The sequence below is a fragment of the Mastigoproctus giganteus genome, chromosome 2 (assembly GCF_048544385.1).
Source record: "Mastigoproctus giganteus isolate SK-2022 chromosome 2, ASM4854438v1, whole genome shotgun sequence".
Lineage (NCBI taxonomy): Eukaryota > Metazoa > Arthropoda > Arachnida > Uropygi > Thelyphonidae > Mastigoproctus > Mastigoproctus giganteus.
Window position 1 is genome coordinate 18,315,130 of NC_143576.1, and position 23,241 is coordinate 18,338,370.

The 23,241-nt window shown below is 38.1% G+C and overlaps 1 protein-coding gene across 1 annotated transcript in view; it reads left to right on the plus strand.

The window, feature by feature from the left end:
* The window catches only part of LOC150089192 (vascular endothelial growth factor receptor 1-like), a 418,391-nt gene that overhangs the window by 300,121 nt on the left and 95,029 nt on the right, over positions 1-23,241 (plus strand). Inside the window, exons 17-18 of the mRNA XM_090389759.1 lie at positions 8,185-8,422; positions 21,485-21,607. Coding sequence (XP_090245885.1) covers positions 8,185-8,422; positions 21,485-21,607 — 361 coding nt within the window. The remainder of the gene's footprint in view (positions 1-8,184; positions 8,423-21,484; positions 21,608-23,241) is intronic.

Sequence of the window (23,241 nt, forward strand, 5' to 3'; positions counted from 1 at the left end):
GATGGAGCATACATTACATTGTCTTGCGTGTTATTGCTCATATCGTTAACATATTTTATATAATTATGGGTTCTAAAGAATTGAGAAGTGGAATAAAAAGAAAACACTTTACTTTTAACTATCATTAAGAAGCTCAAAGTGATAGAGCAACTTGAAAATGGTGTTCCTGGAAAAAAAAAAAAATGCTGAAGAATTTGGTATTGGCCAACAGACTGTGTCAGATATTAAAAAACAAAAAGAATCTATAAAGTCATTTGCTTTAAAATTCAATGTGGAAAGTGAAAAAAGCAGGGTATCAAATAGACAGACATTAAAAAAGCCAAAAGAAGTGATGATGGAAGAAGCTGTATTTAAGTGGTATTCACAACATCAATCAAGTGGCATTAGCATGGTATGCCAGCACCACCTGATAAATATATGAACAGTATCAAAAGCTTTCCTGAAATCCAAGTATATGATATCAAAGTTATTTTTTGCATCCAGTTCCTTTTTAACCACATCATAGTATCCAATCAAATTGGTCGGACAAGACTTCCACTTAATAAATCCAATGCTGTGTCTGAATTATTACTGCAGTCTTGTCTAGATGATCCTGCAATGCATCCTTTAACCAGTGACTCCATTATTTTCCTCGTAACAGAAGTTAAACTAACAGGTCTGTAATCACTCATGTCACCTTTCAATCTCTCTTTGTGAATTGGGAATACATTTGCACATATCCAGTCCGTGAGGACTTCCTCCTAAGTGCAAGATTGCTCTCATAATTATGGCTAAGGGTTTGCTTACTTCCTTTCCACAAATTTTAATATAACAGAACAGATCCCATCACCTCCAGGTGCCTTTCTTACATTTAACTTCAACAATTTCTCCTCCTTTTTTTCTCAGTTATTGCAAAATCATTTAGCTCCCTGTTAAAGTTTAATAAGCTTCTGTCCCCCAATTCTCTACAGAATTCCTGATGTGTGAATGTAGATGCAAAATACTCGTTCAGTTTGACAGCTTTCTGAGCAGGATCTTCAACATTCGACTATCGATATCAAGTGAACCAACCTGATTCATCCCCTCTTTCCTTCTACAGTTTGCATAGTAAAGAAGTCTTTGTTGTTTTTCTCTGCATTCTTTGCCAAAGATTTCTCATAATCTGCCTTCACTTGCCTCACTTCCTTTGTGACTTGATTACAGACTAGCTAATATCTATCATTGGCTGCTGTGTTGCCTGATAATTTATATGCATTCCATGCATTTTTCTTCTCTACCCAAATCATTAGTTCATCTGACATCCATTTAAGCCTAAACCTTGAAAAATATTTCTTAATCAGTATGAAAAGCTAGCAGATTCAGTTTCACCTTTGCCTGTGGCTACTGTTAATCTTTTGGTCTGTGAATCTCCCCAAGCTAGCATTGTTCCAACCCACCTTACACTGCCTCGATAGCATCAGCAAATATTCTTGCACCCTTCCTATTTAAGTGTATCCCATCCCTGTAGAAGCAGGTTTTCCTGTTAACAAGCACAGACCACACTGAAAAAAATTCTACCCCTCGAGCCTGGCACAATCTCTCCAGGGCCAACTTGATTTACAAAGATACTCATCATATACTCCCTCCTATGATGTCTGGGCAGAATTTCAGACACTTTCAAAATTAATCCTAACGCGCATCTTTTTTTTCAACATTGACCTGTACTTGTTAAGTAAATCTTCTGATCTCCATGCTTAAGGTCATTTTTGCCAACATATCCAATAATATCACCATCTGTGCCCTTAAAAGTTGATATCTGCTCTACAACATCAACTGTTGCTCCTGACAGACATGCCCTGGTCCTATTCCACCTGTCCTTTTTACACAATATATTATCTGTCTTCCTGACAGTAGAGTCACCAACAATAACTAGCTGCTGTGGGACAGCACACTCTGTTCTGAAGATTGTTGCCATGTTGCTTGATCACAAGAGTGAGCTCTGGCATCATTGGGTTGGGCAGCTGAGAGCTTGATGGGCTCTCCATTTTAATTCCTTAGAGGGCATCTACCCTACTCTTCGAATTCTCATAGATACCCATTAGAACCCTGAGTTGGCACTTAATTTCTTGACACACTCTGCACCTAGCACACACAAAGACATCCTTATTATTGGCTAGGTCATATCCTGTTCCAGAAACGTCTACAAACATTTCTCAAGTTGCACATTTTTTAAGGCTGTGATATATTGGAAAATCATCCCCTTCAGTTCTTCTTTGAGCCATAGCATTCCTCCTACTTTGTGCCCATTGCTTTGCTGGGACATGAGTTCCCTTTGAATACAAGAGATTAACAATGAAAATTATAAGATTAATAAATTTAATGCATGCCTTACGAGCAGAACGATCGTGAGTCATGAACTGGAACACACTTTATCAATGTGATCTTGATGGAGGTCATTGCAGTGTCATGGAGTGTCCTCTTTGTCCATGTTTCTAGTTTCATTGGATGGAGGCTCCTCACTTAGGTTGATTGGTGTGTGCTGCTTGTCTGTATTCCTTATAGCATAGTAGAGTGCTGCTGCTGCTGCGGTTTTCTGGAAAATTCTTCAGGTTAGCTATCACTGTTTTCTGTTGCTGGATGAGGTCTATCAGGCCTCTTCCTCTTTTTAATCGATTGTCAGTCTTTCCACAGCTGACTTCGGGTGGTGTTGGTGGCTCTTGGTCATCATTGTCCTTCTCTTTCTCATGATATCCTCCAGCTTCGTGTTAGTCGAATCTATAATCTCGAAGGAATATGTTAGCACTTGGACTGCATAGGTATTTATTACTTTAACTATGTTCTCTCCATTCAGCTTTACTTTGAATAGGTTTCTGAGTCTTTGATGATATTTTTCAGTCAGGCAGGCCTTGATTTCCTTGTGCTGTAACTGCTGAGCCTGCATATTTGTAGGTCTCTCCCTCTGTTACGGCTTCAATCTCTTTACCAGTCTTCAGCTGGTAGATTACGCTGAGTAATCTGTGGATCTTGCATTTGTCTAAGTCTAGACCAAATTCCATCCTGAAATCATTGCTGAATTCTTCGGTTTCTCGAAGTAGTTGCTTAATTTTCCGTGTAGAACTTGATGTCTTCCACGTACATCAGGTGGGAGAGGGTGTACAGATATTTCCTTCCTTCTTTGAGGTTATATCCATACTTGTTGTTGTTGTTGTTGAGCATGGTGAATAATGGGTTCAGTGCTAGACAGAAACATAGTTTGCTCAGGGCATCTCTCCCTGAAAGATTCCTCTCATGATGGGGATCAGTCTGGTTGTGATGTTCTTCACCTTTATGGTGGTACTCCATTTTCTTCTAGGTTTCTTCTAGGAAGTTTGTCACTGTCGGATTGATTTTGTAGATCAATGTCTCTATTAGCCAGCTATGGGGCACAGAGTCCAAGGTCTTGCAGTAATCAATGTAAGTTGCCTGCAGGTTTCTGCACTTCTTGTAGGCTTGCTCTATAACTGCAGCATCTCTGGTTAATTGCTTCTTGCACTCTTTGCTCATCTGCTTGCATCCTTACTGCTGTTCGACCATTGTGTTCTGGTTCTCCAAGTGGTCTGAAATCTTCTTGGTTATAAAAAGTAAAGTAAAACTTTTTATAACCAAGAAGATTTCAGACCACTTGGAGAACCAGAACACAATGGTCGAACAGCAGTAAGGATGCAAGCAGATGAGCAAAGAGTGCAAGAAGCAATTAACCAGAGATGCTGCAGTTATAGAGCAAGCCTACAAGAAGCCTTCTTGGTTATACAGCTGGTCAAATTCTTGTACAATATTGGGAGACAGTTGATTGGCCTGTATTTTGCCAGGTTTTTTTATTTTGGTCTTTAGTAGCCTTTAGATATGTGATTCCTCGAGTGAGAAACTCTGGAATTGTCTCTGGGTGCCTTATTATTCGGGTGAATAATAAGGCACCCAGAGACAATTTGTGTGTGTGTGTGCAAGTGAGCTTCTTGTACCAGTAGTTGTGGACGTTATCTATTCCTGGGTTTAGCCAGATATAGGAGTTCCCGACCAACTGTTCTACTTCTTCCCAAATCTTCCACTCTCTCATCTCTTGTACTTCTTTGGTTTTCTTCCATTCTAGTTCTGTCCAATGGGCTTGGCTGTTGTTCACTTACTTCACTCCCCCAGAAGTCCTCAATTGTCTTCTGCTCTGGTGGTCTGTTTCTGTATTTCTCTTCTTCTCCAAGGTTCCTGTAGCATAGCAGGCTATTATTATTATTATCATTCACCCTGATTGTCGGTTCCACCTCGTGATGGATATTGCTACCAAGTACACAGGGTGGTTGTTGTTATGTCTGGTGTTACTGTTGGTCGAGGAACTCTCTGACTATCCTACAGGTGTTCAGGATTGCGACATTCTGGAGTGTATTGTAAGTGTTCACTGGGAGACCTATTGCTGTTAGGCTGTTATGTAGGGTCTTTGGCACCATATCGGTGGTTGACATGATGATCGGTCTTAACTTGTTGCATATGCCAAATCTTTTTGATCTTCTGTCTTAGGTTTGTGTATCTCCTGATTTTTTCCCCATGGGTTTTCTGCAGGTTGCCAGTGTTGGGTACTGCTATGTCAATCAGATAGGTAACCTTTTCCTTCTTGTCTACAAGGATTATGTCTGGTCAGTTGTGTGTTTTTGTCCTATCCATTATTATGGCATTATTATGGCGCAGTCTCAGTATAGCTTGTGGGTTGGAGTCTCTAGTATTGCTTGGAGTACGGTACACGTTCTTCAATCAACTGGTATTTTCTTGCTAGCTTCTGATGTATTATCCTGGCTACCTGGTCATGTCTGTGAGTGTACTCAGTCTGCAGATCGTTTCTGAGGCCAGGTGGCATCGTCGACATGTATCATTGGACACTCCAGGCTCCTCGACAATGTATTTTCTATAGCTTCTGGTGTTGATTACCTGGTCTTGGATGGCGAGCATAAATCCTTCAGTCTCAGGGAAGAGCGTCCCGCTCGTGAGCCATGCATTGGAAGCAGTTTTATCTATCTGATCTTGATGGAGATCATTGTAGTGTCTACCCTGGAGCGTCTTCCCCACCCATCTTTCTTGTTTCGTTTGTGCCTCCTGGTTGGGAGGGGGCTCCTTGCTTAGGTTGAGTGGGATATACTGCATGTATATCTCCCTTATGGCCTGATGAAGTGGTGCTCTGTGATTCTGGAAGTAATCCTTCAGGTCAATCTCTGTCTTGTGTTGCTCAATGAGGCCTATCAGGCCTCCTTCCTCCTTCTTCCCGAACAATTGTCAGTCTCTCCACTGCAGATTTCGGGTGGTGTTGGTGGCTCTTGGTCATCATTGTCCTTGTCTCTCTCATGATATCCTCCAGCTCAGTGTTAGTCCAACCTATGATTCTGAAGGAGTATGTTAGCACTGGGACTGCATAGGTGTTTATGGCTTTAACTGTGTTCCCTCTGTTCAGGTTTGCTTTGAGCAGGCTTCTTAGTCTGTGATGGTATTTTTCGGTCAGGCAGGCCTTAATTTCCTTGTGCTGTAACTGCTGAGCCTGCATCATCCCAAAGTATTTGTAGGCCTCTCCTTCTGCCATGGCTTTGATCTCTTTACCACTCTGCAGCTGGTAGTTTCGGTTGACTAATTTTCTCTGGCGCAATCCGTGGGTCTTGCATTGGAAGCAATTTTATTTATGTGATCTTGATGGAGATCATTGTAGTGTCTACCCTGGAGTGTCTTCTCCGCCCATCTTTCTTGTTTCGTTTGTGCCTCCTGGTTGGGAGGGACCAGGAGGCAAACGAAAGACTTGTCTAGACCAAATTCCATCCTAATATCATTGCTGAATTTTTCGGTGATGTAGAGTAGTTGATGAAGGTGCTTCTCGGTTCCCGTGTAGAGCTTGATGTCATCCATGTACATCAGGTGGGTGAGGGTGTACAGGCTCGTCCTTCTTTCTTTGAGGTTATATCCGTACTTGCTATTGTTAAGCATGGTAGATAGTGGGTTAAGTGATAGACAGAACCACAATGGGCTCGGTGCATCTCCCTGAAAGATTCCTCTCCTGATGGGGATTGGCCTGGTTGTGATGTTTTCATCCTTAATGGTGGTATTCTTTTTCACCATCATTTCTCCTAGGAAGTTTGTCACTATCGGATTGACTTTGTAGATGTTCAGCGTCCCTATTAACCAGCTATGTAGCACAGAGTCAAAGGTCTTGCGGTAATCGATGTAGGCTGTGTACATGTTGCAGTGCTTCTTGTAGGCTTGCTCCATAACTGCAGCATCTCTGGTTAATTGCTTCTTGCACTCTTTGCTCATCTGCTTGCATCCTTACTGCTGTTCGACCATTGTGTTCTGGTTCTCCAAGTGGTCTGAAATCTTCTTGGTTATAAAAAGTAAAGTAAAACTTTTTAGGTTAGGTTAGGTGTAGGCTGTGTACGATGTTGCAGTGCTTCTTGTAAGCTTGCTCCATAACTGCAGCATCTACGGTTAATTGCTCTTTGTATCCTTTGCTCAGCTGCTTGCGTTCTTTCTGCTGTTCGGCCATTATGTTCTGGCTCTCCAGGTGGTCTGATATCTTCCTGGTTATGCAGCTGGTCAGGATTTTGTACATTATTGGGAGGCAGGTTATTGGCCTATATTTCCCAGGTTTCTTGTATCTTCGTCTTTATACTTCAGATATGTGATTCCTTGAGCGAGAAACTTCGGGATTGTCTCTGAGTGCCTTATCATTTGAATGAACTGCTCTGCCAGGTGCTTGTGTGTGCAAGTGAGCTTCTTGTACCAGTAGTTGTGGACATTATCTATTCCTGGAGTTCGCCAGTTGTGAGAGTTCTTGATCATCTGTTTTACTTCTTCTTCCCGAATCTCCCATCCCCTCATTTCTTGTACATCCTTGGTTTTCCATCCACTTGGTATGTAGTCTCGCCCTGTAAATTGTCATATCGATCTCCAGATTCATTATTTCCTAGTATGCTTGCATGAATTACATATTCATTTTGATGCTCCACTTCATGCATTGGTGTTTTCTTCCTTCCTGGTGGTCACTAGTGCAGTTGTGCAGGAAGCACTTCCAGTTGGTGGGGCTGGATGGTCTTGTCCTTCTCTTGTGGTAAGCATACGGGGGACAGCGCCACTCGCTCCACTGTCTTCCTTGGGAGACTGTGTGACTTTATCGTGTGCCACACTCGATGTAGTATGATTAATATTTCTCTGCGACATCATCCATTTATGGCGGTGGACCTGTTTAGCTTCAGCTAATGTCCAGTGGTAGTTCTTGGGAGTGACGCCAGATGGCGCCACAATCTGCCTTATCCACCACTCCTGCCTTGGGGAGCAAATTTCACAATGTTTATTTATTTATTATTATTATTTTAATTTATTACTATTATTATACCGGTCTTCCAGCGTGATGGAGTCGCATTTGCTTCCGCCACGGCATTACTTAAACCTGGGTCCATCAGGCTGGTAGTCCAGTGTTGTAACCACTGGGATATCGTGCCCCTTAATATTATTATTATTATTATTATTATTATTATCTTTCTATACATTAAAACAGTCTTCCTTCTAGTGATATTTATTCAGCCAATGGGAGAAGAGGGATTCATGTTACGTAGTAATACATAATATAAGCTTGTTTTAATGTGATAAATCAGGCTTCTGTTTAATTGTGCTCCTGATAGATAAATCTCATGCATGCGCTTTGTTTATCTAGTACCACCACGCGGTACCATTCTTGATTTCCATATGTAAAATATCTATGTATTCATAGCTGAGGAACACACACACACACACACACACACACACACACACACACACACACACACACACACACACACACACACACACACACACACACACACACACAATCGACAGCTTCTGTAAGTATTTTATTTTAGTTTATCAAAATAAACGAGTGCAGCAAGCAGGGGGGAAAGCCCCCTAGTTATTATTATTATTATTATTATTATTTTGGATGGGACTTGCCAAAATATTATTTCTAGCACTTTCTGGTTGAAACATGGATCAGATTTATGAGAACTTTGATTTCTGATTGACTGGTATAGTGAATAGTGGAATGTCATTTATAGATCAAAGGTTATTAAGTGTAATAATGACCTGTTCTTTTGTTTCAATATATAAGACAATGTTTTGAGCTAATACACTTTATTTTTCTGCATTTTTCTTACTTGTTTATAAAATTACATTTGTTTTATTGAAAAAATTTAGGGAAAAAATAATTAACTATGCAGAATTACTTCACAATTCCAAAAATGCAACTGTGGAGATGGCCACTACTCTAAGCAGTGGAAGTGGCAGTGGATATGATAGTGATAATGTAATTGATGGAGGATATCGACATAGCTCTAGCTGCAAAGAAGATAAAGATTGTCTTGTTACCACATGTGACCTTCTTTGTTATGCCTTTCAGTGTGCTCGAGGAATGGAATACTTGGCATCTAGGAAGGTATGTCTACTAAAATAATTTATTTCATATATTAATTTTTTTCTTTTTTCATTGTGTCCTCCTTGGAATAACTAATGTTCAGAAAATCATTCAAATTTAATGTGAACCCTTTTACAGAGGATGTAAAATTTGTCAGGTAGAGAGGCATGACAGGGACAGAATATATGAAGTAGTGATAGTCATATAAAACAATTGTCTGGCAGTATCCACTGTGTTCCAACGAGGAAAGGCCAGGCATATTTTGAGCCTCAGCTAGATCTTTAAAATATGTCAGTAATGAAATTAATAAATATCAGTTTATTGTTATATTAATATGATACACACTGTAATTAAACAGGTAAACCCTAAGCTATAAAGGGCTGAGAGGTGGTAACAGCAAATAAAAAACTGATGCATTAGCATTAGCATTAGTAGAGGCATTTGATGCAAGAAAGCAAGCTTATGCAGCATCAGCCAAAAAAAAAAAAAAAAAAAAAGAAACCACTTCCACTTCACCCCTCTGTTCATTCAAAATACCTGTCCAGCTGAGTCTTAAACTTATTTAGGCTATCAACTTCCATGACAAGGGATGGAAGTCTGTTCCACCAACCAACCACCCGCTGGCTAAAGGCAAATTTCCAAATTGCATCTAGATCATATGTCAGATCATTATTGATCAGTAAATAAAATAACAAGAGGATAAACTAATAACAGTAGTTAACAACACTTGCCATATCTGAGTAGAAAGTAAGCTGCTAAGAATATATGCAAGCTGCTAAGTAAGCCACTAAAAATGTATATCCCTTTAAGAAAGTAGAATGGGTCAGTGTTTTGAGCCTTTAGAAAATGATTTGAGGGATAAATAAAAAATCAAATCTGTTATGGGAATGTAATTTGTCAGCTAGAGCAATGAGACAAGCCATTAATCTGGTGTTTTGGGTGCTACATATCAAAGCTCTTTAACCCAGATGAAAGGAGCAATACAAAATGGCAAAATTTGCTTATAAGATGCCTTGGTCTTGCATGATGTAAACCACATTTAAAATTGATCCACATTGTAAATGATATTCAGTCAAGAGCAAGCCTTTTAGAATTGAGGGGAACAACAATGGCTAAAATTTCAGTATCATAGAGCGTGGAATATACAAGGTGTCTCAAAAATACATGGCATAACTTCAGGAATGAGTTCCTCATATGTAGACAATAAAAATATTTTATATCAACATAGTTCCGGAAATGCTTGGTTTCCGAGTTTTGAATGTCTCTCTATGGCACTTAACTGTTCACATTACCTTATAGTAATTGTTCAAAATGTCCACCTTCTGCCTGAATACAGGCCTCACATCGATGTCTCATGGACTCGATAGACGATGCCAAATTCCTGGCATGTTTCGTATTGTCTCACAACCTGCCACAATTTGATTGTAGAGAGTTTCCACATCAGCTACCGGAGTCGAATAAACCAATGACTTTAAATGGATCCACAAGAAGAAATCTAGTGGGTTCAAATCAGTTGAGCGTGGAGGTCAGGCAGTTGATCCACCCCTCTACTTCAGGAGTCGTAGATCTTGGTCATCCTCTGTCAGCAGCACCAAGTGTAAAGGTCCCATGTTCACAAAGGTGGCCATGGATACCTTCAAACGTTTTCCTGTCTGGACATCTTCATTCTAGGAACCTTTCGTGGTACAAATGACAAGCCTCCAGAGCATTGCTGTCCGTCAAACCGTACATAAAGTGCATATCCGCTTTGCCCCTGATTTGAGTACATGGTTGGAATGGAAAACCACCAGATTCTGTCAGTACCTTGTGTTGAAGGAAATCACTTGCGGGAGATAAGACATTCCAGTTAATAACTCGGGAACCAAGCATTTCCAGAACTATGTTGATATAAAATATTTTTATTGTCTACATACGAGGAATTCGTTCCTGAAGTTATGCCGTGTATTTTTGAGACACCCTGTAGAATGTGAACAATGATGTATAAGGGTGGGTCAATAAGTAATGCGCTATAAGCTGTAATGTCTTTATTATCTGAGATGTTGTAACTGTACTTCACATACATAAAATATAATCTTTTCTTATATTGATTGAAAATATCAATCAATATAAGAACCACTACACTTACTGCATTTTCTTCAGCATTCTTTCCAGGCAGTAAGTTGTTGTTGTTGTTATTTGGTTTTAGGAGCATTAGCATCTAAGGCCATATTGCTCCGAGAATATGCGGTGGTCATTCCCTGACCTATCCGCATCCTCCGTATTTGGTGGTGACGGGCTCGAACCCCGGTCTAATCAAGAAGCGTGTGCTACACACTGCTGCTCCTTCCCACCTGGCTATGGAGGCACCCCAGGCAGTAAGTGCACTTTGGTAAAAATCAGGAAGCTGATGTTTAACACCAATGTTTAATATCAGAAATGAGTTCCATATCACTCTCAAAGACGTTACCATGCAGGTACGCCTTCAGTTTACCAAGCAAAAAAAAATTGATAGGGCAAAGTCAGGGGCTAGGGTAGGTGAGGCATTTTGCTCCACCCTAGCTGGGTGATCTTTGAGAGTGTTATCTCTGCTGTGTGCGGCCTTCCATTAACCCGATGAAACTTGATGTCCTGCCAATTCATTTCAGTCTTTTGATTTTCAGAGCTTGATTAAGGATTTTCAGAGCTTGTTTTTCCAGGGACAAACAGTATCTTTCTTTGTTGATGGTTGTTCCACTTTCCAAGAAATTGATAAAAATGATGCCAGAAGAAGGTGATTATAAGTTGTGTTTATGATTTGAAAAGTTTGACTTTTTTTATAGGTGATGTCAGGTGTGCCCATTTCATGAATTGTCAGTTGGTCATAATGGAAGAGCCATATTTCATCACATGTGACAACTTCTTTAAAGCACTCAGGACCATCCATCACCAAACCTCTCCAGAACTTCACAGATCTCTTTCCTCATAGTCATCATCTCTTGTGTGATCAGCTTAAGCACCCACTAAGAACAGGTTTTTCTGTATCCCATTCTGTTGATGATGGTCAAAATACTTTCCCTTAACATTTTTGCAGCATCCATCACTTGTCTGGTGGTTATGCACCTGCTATTTCATTTGAGCTGTTCTTTTGAGAGTTGGTTCTTTGTTTTGACTGTTTGTGACAGATGTTGGTCTTCTAGCTCTTGGTTTGCCCTTGATATCAAATTCACCTTCCCAAAACCATTGGAGCCACCTCTAGACGTTATTTTGATCAATTGTCTGGTCCCCATAGACTGCCAGGAGTTTTCAATATATAGATGTTGCTGATTGATCACCCAATTTGAATAGGAACTCCATCACACCATTGCCAGAATTGCCAGAAATCCATATCTTCAGATCTAAAAAAACACCATAAAAATTATATTAGGTGTTGATAATGATATAAGTGCACATCATAAATCCCCCCCTTCTTCCTTATGCATGTGCAAGTACTTTTGCATTACTTATTGAACTGCTCTTTTATTTTATCAGTGTTCTTATACAAAAGAACACTGATAAAATAAATCAGAAAAAATGATTTTGTCAGGTTTTGACAAAAAGCTCACTTTTTGTGTTTGAAGTTTTCTTTAAAAAATTCCTAAAAAGATTGGACATTGAACTTTTTTACAGTGTTCTAGTGCTTTATAATAATAAAAATAAAGTGCACTATATTTATTAAGTGTAGAAAACGTTTTATCATGAAATCTGGTAATGGTCATGTCCAAAAGTTGCCAGATTTGAGAGTTTGTTTTTTTTTTGCCAAATCTGGCAACTTTTGGCAAAAAGTTGCCAGATTTATTTTTAATTTATTTCTTTTCTGAATGTTCTCTTAATACTGAATTAACAATCAGTTATTTACGAAACAATACTGAATTATTTAATTATTATTGCTATTTGTGAATGTGCAAATTTTCATTACTTTACATAACTGCTATCTCTCCAAATTTACAATGGAGACCCTGTATTTTTTATTCGAACCCTTCTCTGTCTCACCATCATGATATACTTCATGGCAGAGAGCTTCTCCCATCTTTTCTTTTTGAAAAAAAAAAAAATAATAAATAAAACTATGTTAAAATTGGATTTTTTTTTAAACGTTTTGTGATCTTCTGTTTATTTTTTATTAATGAATTAGCTTCATTAATAAAAAATAAGCAGCCTATGTTGCAAAATAGAGACTGTGGTAGCCTATTTTGCAAAATAGAAACACAGAATGTGTGCAATCACTTCTCACTGCATAATTGAAATTTCATTTCAGCTTGTGTAGTGTTAAGCTAATTAACAATATTTTTTAGTAAGATGCCAAAGAAATGTAACATAAAATTTCAGAAGACATACAAGGTTTGGCAGTAAAGTTCCTGGACTAGTTTTGTTGTGGTCACGTTCGATGAGTTTGAACTCATGAACTCATTTTCCAATTTAGCACCAGTAAACATTTTCCTCTTTCCCAAAGTGAAAACTGCCCTAAAAGTGGTATGTTATTATTATTATTATTAGCCATATAGTGCAAGGAAACCTGAGGCTTATGCTGCACCAGCCAAAAAGCCAAAAAAATTCCCAAGTTACCCTGAGAGAGAGAGAGAAAGAGAGAGAGAGAGAGAGAGAGAGAGAGAAAGAGAGAGAGAGAGAGAGAGAGAGAGAGAGAGAGAGAGAGAGAAAAGTAGAAAGGAATCACCAAGAAAGAGAAGAATGATGATTTCCAGCTGAGGACCCTGGGTGTGCTAAACCCATACTCACCAGCTGTGAGCCTCTGGGGTGATTTTTGCAGTTCAAACTCTGTTCAATCTCCGTACCAACAGATAATGGTACAGAAATTATTCGGTAGGCTGGCAAGTTGCAAGTAACAACTAGTTTCATTAGAAGCATTAACGTTCCATGTCCAATTTTGCAGGGGAGCAAGAAATGAATATCAAACTAGAAAAAGCTGCAATAGAAATGCACGAGAATACTGTTTATACTAATGAAACATTAAGTCATACCAATGTGTTTGATTGTATAAGTGGTTCAGAGACTGAGGTGAGCAAAGACCCAAGAAATGAGCATCCATTAACCTATCGAAATGAGGACAGATTTGCAAAATTTTGGGAAATTGTAGCAAGAGATTGTCATTTGACCCTCAGAATGATAGCTGATGAGTTGGATATGAATAAGGAGGCAATACTTAAAATTCTGCATGAAAATTTAGGGAAAAGGAAGGTCTGTGTAAAATTTGTGTCACACAGCCTCACGAATGAGCAGAAGCAATGAAGAGTGTCAACATGTGAAGATTTTATCCAGACTTGTCAAGACAGTCCTAATTTCCTTGACTGTGTTTTCACTGGGGATGAGCATTGAGTGTTTCAGTACAACCCAGAGATGTAGCGTCAAAGTGTGCAGTGGACTTCAAAATCATCATCAAGGCCCAAAAGTTTCATTTACAAAGTCAAGGATCAAGATGATGTTGAGCATGTTTTTCAGAAAACAGGGCGTGATTCACAGGGAATTTGTATTTGAAGGGGAGCAAGTCAATTCTATGTACACGTGCTTAAAAGACTGTTGGAGTGCATTTCCCAGGAGTGGCCACAATTTGGAAAGAAAGGCAGCTGGTTCTTGTTGCATAATAATGCCCCACCCACTCTACACTTGTGAAGATATTTCTGACAAAAGCATGGTATTATACAGATCAAGCATCCACTCTACTCTCCCAATTTAGCACCCGATGTGAAAACTGCCCTAAAAGTAAAGAGATTTCAGGAAGTTGACGAAATAAAGAAAAACTTAACTGCGAAACTGAACATCATCTCTTTGGATACCTTTGCTGACTCTTTTCATAAACTTTTAGGATGGAATTAGTGAATTAAATCAGGTGGTGATTACTTTGAATAAAAATAAAAATCATTTTAAGCTCCTTCACTTTTTGTTCATTTTATTGCTCCAGTCTGGGAACTTTATTATCACAACTCATATATGCAAGATTTTCCATGTATCATGAAATCTGTAAAAGGTAACATGTTTTCCTTGTGCACTATGTGTATGTGAATTTTCAGTTCCAAATGGCAGGAAACACGATTTACAAACAAATAAGCATAAGGATCACAGGCATTGTATACAGAGAAATGGAAAAATAAATGTAACATTTCATAGTGATGATGATGATGCCATACATGCCAAATGTTTCTTTACATCTTTTGTCATAGAATATAATATTCCTCTGAGTTGTGCTGGTCATGTAGGTACTTTGTTCAGCAATATGTTTTCTTGTAGAACAATAGCAAAAAAAAAAAACAGTTGTGGAAGAAGAGAAACAACAGGCATTGTTAGTGAAATTGCACAGATATTTGAACATCTTGTGAAGAAGCTGAAACCATATATGGAAGTCCTTCAAAAAACTGTCTGGAAATTTGTGTTGATAACACACTGCTATGGTAGACCTAAAAAGAAGTAACAAGGGTAATAAAAGAGAAGATTGAGCACTTATTGGTAATAGATTGTCTTAGTCATCTTATTAATTTGCGTGCTGTGAAAGGGATCTACATGCCTACCTTGTGAATTTGGATGAACAGTTGGTGGAAATTTACTATTATCTAGAAAAAAATGCTAAAAAGGAAAGATTTAAGTAGTTTCGACTGATGCATGCCACTTGGTTTTTGGTTTTTTTTTTTTTTTAGGAGCGTTAGCAACTAAGGCCATATTGCTCCGGGGATATGCGGTGGTCATTCCCTGACCTTTCCGCATCCTCCGTATTTGGTGGTGACGGGCTCGAACCCCGGTCTAATCAAGAAGTGTGTGCTATGCACTGCTGCTCCTTCCCACCTGGCTACGGAGGCGCCTATGTATGCCACTGAAGTGAAAAAAACATTTTGAAGCATTGGTTGTCTTTTTTGAAATGTGTAACTAGGCTGTTACAGCAGTGGCAATCTTTGGCAAGTGTGTTTAAAAAAGAGATTACAAGTGGTCAGAAAAGCAATATAGCACTTTTCAGAGTTACCAAAAAATACAACAAGCAGTCACTAGTGAGTGGTACTGACTCATGTTCATATCAAGTTTGTGATCCAGTAGCTTTGAAAGACAAATCGATAAACTCAAGAAAAGTAACTTTTGAATCGCAGACTTCTGGTGAGCATGATTCTAAATAGGCCAAGCAAGCTTAAATTATCATAATTCTAGGCATGTTATCTTCACATGTATAGTGTCTGTTGATATTACTGTTTTCTAGCTTGAATAAAGCAATTTGCTTGTTTCTTTTAAATGTCTTGTCATATAATCATTTGAAAATCTGAATGTAGCTCTTTAGTACAAATTACTTCACATCTGTATACTGTGGTAATTACTCCTAGGTGCCTTGAAAAAAGTTAAGTGCATAGTTATTATAGTAACAGTTTTTAAATGTTCCACTTCCATTTTGGAAGTCAGTTACAATAGCAGACTAAATCGGTAGGTTGATTCTGACCTAGTCATCAGCATTTCTACTGCCAAGTTCTTGGAGAGGCTAAAATGAGAGAGGATTCTGTTCTTTTGCTCAGCAAAGAAGTACTTTATGGCTCCATGTGGCTATGTGGTGCACAAGTTCAAATGGAAGAATGATGTTCTTTTAAATGCCAGGGTAGCAAAAATTTCAATTGGCACTTCATTATTTTCAAATTTGAAAATTTTTGTGGATAAGTTTCCAGTTTTTTGTTGGTGTTTAAAAATAAAGAAATAGTTGAAGCAGTAGATGTTTTTCCAGTTTCATTATGAGAATATGATGATAATGATGATGATGATCATTATGATAATACCAGATGCTCTTATGAAAGAAGAAGGAATTGATGTACACTATCCTTGGTTGGAGAATTGATAAGTGCACAAGGAAGCTTAAAATATAACATATAATCTCAAGTCATGCTTGGCATTTAAAGACATCCTCATAGCAGTGTTGAAAGTGAAAGAGTATACAGCCAGCTGAGAAAAACAAAAACTAAGTTCATATGGTTGCTTTCTGGTGAAGCTTTAAAAATGCTTCTGACAACCAATTCTACGTAGCAGGGCAATTGTTATGAACAAAACTTTGACTCAACATTTTTGAGGAGGGCAAAGTGTAACATTATCTTTCTTGAAACAGTTCAAATCAGCATAAAGTTGATGTCTAATAAATTTAGCACACAAATTAGCTTACCACAAATGTTAGCTAAGCTAATTTTTAAAAACATATTGTAATATTAAACAATCCCATGGCTGTATTTTAATATATACTGCATGTATACTTGCACATACACCAATGCTAGAAGTTTGGTAAATAAATTTGAGGTATTGCTCAAAACATCAAAGGCAGATATTGTTGAGATATCAGAGACGTGGTGTCACACAGATATAAGGAATGCAGAACTGGAATTTGGGGAGTACAATGTGTACAGAAAGGATAGGAAAGGAGGAGGGGTTATGCTATTAGTTAAGAAACACATAAAATCCAAGAAAGTGAAGCCAGTCGACATCGCTGGACAGGGCAGCGTCGAGTCAGTTTGGTGTGACATAAGCATTGGGAGATCAAAATTGAGAGTAGGAGTGTGCTATAAGCCTAATGACTCTAATGAGTATAATAAGAAACTGTATAGGGAAATAGAGTGGGCCAGTAAATCAGTGAGTCTTATAATGGGTGATATTAATTTCCCAGATATTGACTGGAATTTGTGGGTGTTTGTCACTCACACATTAGCAAGGCTTTTGTGGATTTATTGGATGATTGTTTTCTACATCAGCATGTTCGGGAGGCAACTAGAGGGAGTAATACTCTTGATCTGATTATCAGTAGTGATTCTTCATGCATTAAGAATCTGCAGATAAAGGAACCACTAGGTGGCAGTGATCACAATGTGCTGAAGTGGGATTTACTCAAAGTGGTAACTACCATCAGGGGTAAAGGGAAGGGTTTTTTGCTTTTGTAAAGGCGACCACCATGGTCTGAGACAGTATTTAAATTCTACAGTGGGACCAACTGATGATGTTACCAACAGCAAATTCAAAATGGGAAGCATTCAAAGAACTTATCTTGGAAGCTACTAGGCTTTACATACCAACTAAGAAATATTGTTCAAGGTTTAGGCCTAAATGCATGTCAGATGAACCAATGAGACAAATGGCAGAGAAGAAAAATGCATGGGATACATATAAATTAATGGGTGACATGGAAGCCTATGATAGATATAAGCTGGTCTGTAACCAAGTCACAAAGGAGATTAGGCAGGCAAAGGCAGATTATGAGAAATCCTTCGCAAAGGATGCAAAGAAAAACAGAAAAGAGTTCTTTACCTATTTAAACTCTAGAAGGAAAGGGATGAATCAGATTGGTCCACTGGATATTGATGGTTCAACAGTTGAGGATCCTGCTCATGTGGCTAACAAACTGAACAAGTATTTTGCATCTACATTCACACATGAGGAGTTATTCAGGAAGAGGAATGCCAGAGGTGAAGTAAACTCTGGCAGTGAGCTAGATGATCTTGTAATAACAGAGAGGAAAGTGGAGGATAAATTGTTGAGGATAAACATAAAAAAGGCACTCGGGGTGCGTGGTATCTATCCAGTTATATTAAAGGAGGCATCAAAGGAAGTAAACAAATCCTTAGCCATAATTATGAGAGCTTCTTTGGACTCAGGGGAGGTTCCCATAGACTGGAGATGTGCAAATGTGATCCCAATTCACAAAGGCTGACACAAGTAATTATAGACCTGTTAGTTTAACTTCTGTTCCAGGAAAATTAATGGAGGCACTGGTTAAAGAAGCACTGCAGGATCATATAGTTATAGCGTTATAGCTCGGACACAGCATGGTTTTATTAAGGGAAAGTCTTGCCTGACCAATTTGATTGGATACTATGATGCAGTCTCAAAAGAACTGGATACAGGGAATAACTTTGATATTACATATTTGGATCTTAGAAAGGCTTTTGATACTGTTGCACCTGGAAGACTGCTGCACAAATTGGAGCAGTGTGGCATTGGAGGCAAATTGCTGCTATGGATAAAGGGATGGTTGAGGGGGAGAAGACAGAGAGAGTGGTAATCAATGGACGCTGCTCATCGTGGATTAATGTTATTTGTGGAGTCCCTCGGGGTTCAGTGTTGGGTCCATTATTGTTTTCTGTATTTATAAATGATATTGATGATGGTATATCAAACTGAATGTCCAAGTTTGCAGATGATACAAAGGTTGGCAGGGTTGTTAAGGACACTACTGACGCTATGCTGCTGCAACAGGATCTGGAAAGGTTTTGCAGATGGGCTGAGAGGTGGCAAATGAAGTTTAACATTGACAAATGTAAAGTACTACATATGGGAAACAGTAACCCCAGAGCAACCTATCAACTCTGTGGTACTTCACTGACAGTGGTAGAGAATGAAAAGGACCTAGAGGTAATTATTGCAGCCAGATATGAAGTTCTCTGAGAAGTGAAGATGGGCTGCAAGAGTAGCTCATGGTGTCTTGTCAATGATATAGAGGAATTTTCTAGCAGGATAAGGAGGTGATTATTTCCTTGTATAAGGCAATGGTCAGGCCACACCTTGAGTACTGTATACAGGTCTGGAGGCCTCATTTCAAGAAGGATGTAGAACTGCTGGAACAAGTACAGAGAAGGGCAACCAGATTAGTGAATGGAACAAAGGGTTGCTCTTATGAAGAAAGGCTTAAGTTTTGCAAATTACAGTGTCTGGAGACTAGCACCAGCGAGGTGATCTGATAGAGGTGTATAAAGCCATGAATGGTTTGAGCATGCTCAATGCCAATGGGATTCTTCCTCTTGCTCAGAATAATCACCTGAGAGAGCATAAATTCAAATTGAGGAAAGACGGATGTAGGATAGATGTGTGAAAATTTGCCTTTAGCCAGCGGGTAGTTGGTTGGCGGAACAGACTTCCATCCCTTGTTGTGGAAGTTGATAGCCTAAATAAATTTAAGGCTCAGCTGGACAGGTATTTCGAATGAACAGAGGGGTGAAATGGGAGTGTTTTTTTTTTTTTTTTGGCTGATGCTGCATAAGCTTGCTTTCTTGCATCATATGCCTCTACTAATTCTAATGCTAACATAAAATGTGTATTTTGCTAGTAAAATTTAATTTCTAGTGCAGTGTGGACTTTAAAAAAAATCTCATGCTTTTCTGAAAAATCTCTTGTTTTCATTCAATTTTTTTGAGAAGCACTCTTGCTTTTTGCAAAAAACCTGTTTTATTTTATCTGTTTTTGGCTAAAACAGTTTTTTTGCCTGTCTTAATCCAAAACCTGCTGAGAAGTGCTTATCTCCATCTTTTTGAAAATCAAATGTATTCAGCAGTCACTGTATTGGTGGCTAGGGAAGAAGTTGCCCGAAGGGTACAGAGTAGGGCTCTCCAGTGAACACTTTCCCATAGAATAGGAACAGAATAGAATAGGAACAGAAATATGTCTTATGAGCATATTTACAGTGTGTCTTCTCTCAAATATTGATCTGTGGAGCTTTGGGATTTTTAGGAATTGTGCCAGGTCTGACCGTACTTCTGATAGGAGGCACACCTTGTTTAGAAGTACCTAGTTGAGCGGCAATATTTTGAAGCATACAATGGTTTGAGTGTCATTGGGGGGGGGGGGGGGGGGGGGGGGGCACTGATGCCCATGTTTCCGCTGCTGAGCAGACAGCTGTTGTGATGTACTTTCTCATAATGCCAATATCTCCGATATAAAGGAGGTGTTGCTTACCTTACCATCTAAGTTTAGCCATTTTTGGGTAAAGAGCATCTAGAAGACTATGAAAGCTCAGCTTAGGGTCAAAATCAACTCCAATAGCAGTGAACATATTAATCATTCAAATGGCATTGTGCAACAACGGAATCACACAATGCTGGCTTGAGGAAAAAGATCATTTGGGCTGATTCTATTGTGTTGAGATATAGTGCAGATTGGTATAAATATGCTGAAACATCATTTAATTTGTCACACAGATAGGTTGTGATAATATTTAGGTTATTAGTAGAGTTAATACATATAATTAGTTTGACATCATCTGTATAGCAATTATATCGTCTCCAATATACCAGAGGAATAAAAATTTTCAAAATTACAATTTTCTTTGAAATTTTTACAATTTTCAAAGATAAACTTTGAAAATTGTAAACAACTTTTATTTCTTCCCACACTTTAAAATCAGCAAAAAAATCATAAATGATTGCGTCAGTTGTAACGTCTCGGAAGCTGGCAGTGTTTGTTTGTTGTTACTTTTATTAGCAGTTAACAGTTCAGAAGAGATCCCAGGTACAGATGTTCTATCATCCACTTTTGTATCACAAGTTGGATCACAAGTATAGAGTGTAAGCTCTTTAATTGAAGTTTCTTTGGTTTGAAATATTTAGGACATTTCCATTTCTCTTTAATGTACTCTCCTATTTTTCTTATAATATCCTGAGACAACTTGTTGCAGTTTGCACAAATGTTTCTTGCATATTCCAGTTAAAATGGGGTAAGTGGAATCCTCTTCAATATTTACTTTGTAGAGACCACACTCCATGTAATTTCTAGTATTATATTAAGATACTATCATTGTTAAAATATTTTATTGAATGGGATCTGGCTAAATCTCAGTTATATATATTAATATAAATAGACTGCTGCAAATAACACAGAAGAATGAAGAAGACACAAGAAATATAAAGTGTATTTATATAAACTAATAATAAATAATTAGCACAGAGTCAAGCCTTGAGACGAATAAACTCTTGGCCTTTCTCTTAGACTCTGTTGACATAGGTTTAAATTTTGTAGTTATGTAAAGATAGAACTGATCAGAATTTGTGATTATAACATTATGACTTAATGAATGCTAACAAGAATCAGAAGCACAATTTAAGAACATTGTACAGGCTCACACCACCTAGCTGATGCTGTTACAGAAATTATACACCAATTCAAAAAATATATATATCAGTTGTCGAACTTTTGTGAAATATCTTGTATATAATTCAGAAAAAGGCATTATTGTATACCTGCATTTAATTTAATAATATCAGTTTGATGCAGATATATAAATTTAATGATTTTGGATTTAATTTCAATATTAAAAAAAAAGAAAAATGTCCATTCACCTTGTATGTCTTTATATATCTTTAGCTTATTCATCGAGATCTGGCTGCTAGAAATGTGCTACTTGCTGACAGGAACATTGTAAAAATCTGTGACTTTGGTCTGGCTAAGGATTGTTATAAGTATTCCAATTATGTAAAGAAAGAAGATGTATGTTTTTTTTTTTTTTTTTTTTTTTGTTTACTTATATTATTTTTGATTTCCTTTTTTGTTAAAGCTACGATTTAATCGAAAATGGATTAAATTTTGAAAATTTATGTTTGATTTCATTTTTTATTTGATTTTATTTCATTCTTAAAATGTACTTCACTTTCAGAGTACAGAAACATTCTTCATAATATACCACTTTCTTTAAAAACGTTCTATATATACTAGAGCCTATTAACCCACCATTGTTGAAATGAGGTGGAAGTTCTGTCCCAGAAAGGAAAAAAATATATTTCTTATGAAAAATATTTTTTCTAATTCTGCAGTGCTCCGTTAATGCCTTTTGACTTCACAAAAACGAGTTTTCAGTAGTAGATTTCAATTAAGTTCAGTGACTGCAAACAGAGCTGTGGTCAAAAGTTCATGAGTTAGATATTCTCCTTCACCCCTACACTCAACAGGAGCGTGTTTAGATCAATTGAAACATTGGAATTTTGGGTCTCCCTACTGTTGCAAAATTGCATTTAAAATTTAAATAATAAACAAGAATACAGTATATATATAGTATAGTCCTGTTATAGTTATTTTACAGAACTAGCTCTAAAGAGCACTATAAGTGTGACTTTTTTTGGGGCCATTTTTTATATTTCATTAATATTTTGATAGCTAACATTGATTTCTCTGAGGTTTTTAGCAGTTTTTATGAAGCGGTGGATTATAACTAAGTTGAAACTCATGCTTATTGTCTTCAAGCATGTTCAAAGCTTACTTAGCATGCTTTTTTTTTTGGCTCCTTTAGCTTTTTTTATATGATTGAAAGTTTTAAAAAAGATTTTATTCAATTAAGCTAAACATATCTATAAATATGATAATTTCTCAAGGGTATGAAAACAATTTAAGGAGAGAGAAATGTGTAATTTCAGGAAAGGTGAAGGCAGTGCATGGGCAGTATAGAAAGATGACTAATATTCAGGTTTAACAGCTGACTGCACAACAAAGAAATGTCTGCACTTAGCTTTCATTGAGCAGTTAGCTTTTATTGACGTTCTCATCCACCACAAGTCATACTGTATTAAATTGTGCAGAGCCTGTTTATAATAGAGTACAGATCACCACATAGTGTTTGGGGAGAGGGTGCCACCGGTGGTTCCCCACAACTGCGCCGTAAGTACTCTTGTGAAGTATACATTACTCTGTAGAAGCCAGACAAAAGTATTGTGTGTTGTATATGAGAAGTATTATGTTGGGTTCTGTTATTGTGGTCTGGCTTTTGGCCACAGGACCCCTAATGGGACCCCACATTGCCCGTACACACCGCTAGGAGGTAAGCCGGGCTGCCCATTATTCTCTGGCTGGTACTGTCACCTAATTGCCTGAGCATTCAATGACAGGACCTATAAAAAAAAACAAAAAAACAACAACACAGATAGAGAGTGGGGAATATGAAAGTCAAGTGGGAGGGAAATAGTAAGAAATATTGAGGCATAGTTGAAGGCATCCTCAAAATTATTCACTGGAGTAAACTCCACGAGGCAAGTGGGGGGAAGGGAATGGGAGTCAAAAGATTCCAGACAAGAGAGTCTAGTATTGATCGCCACTTGGCATACAAATCATGGTCAAGAGGCAAGTCCTTTTCT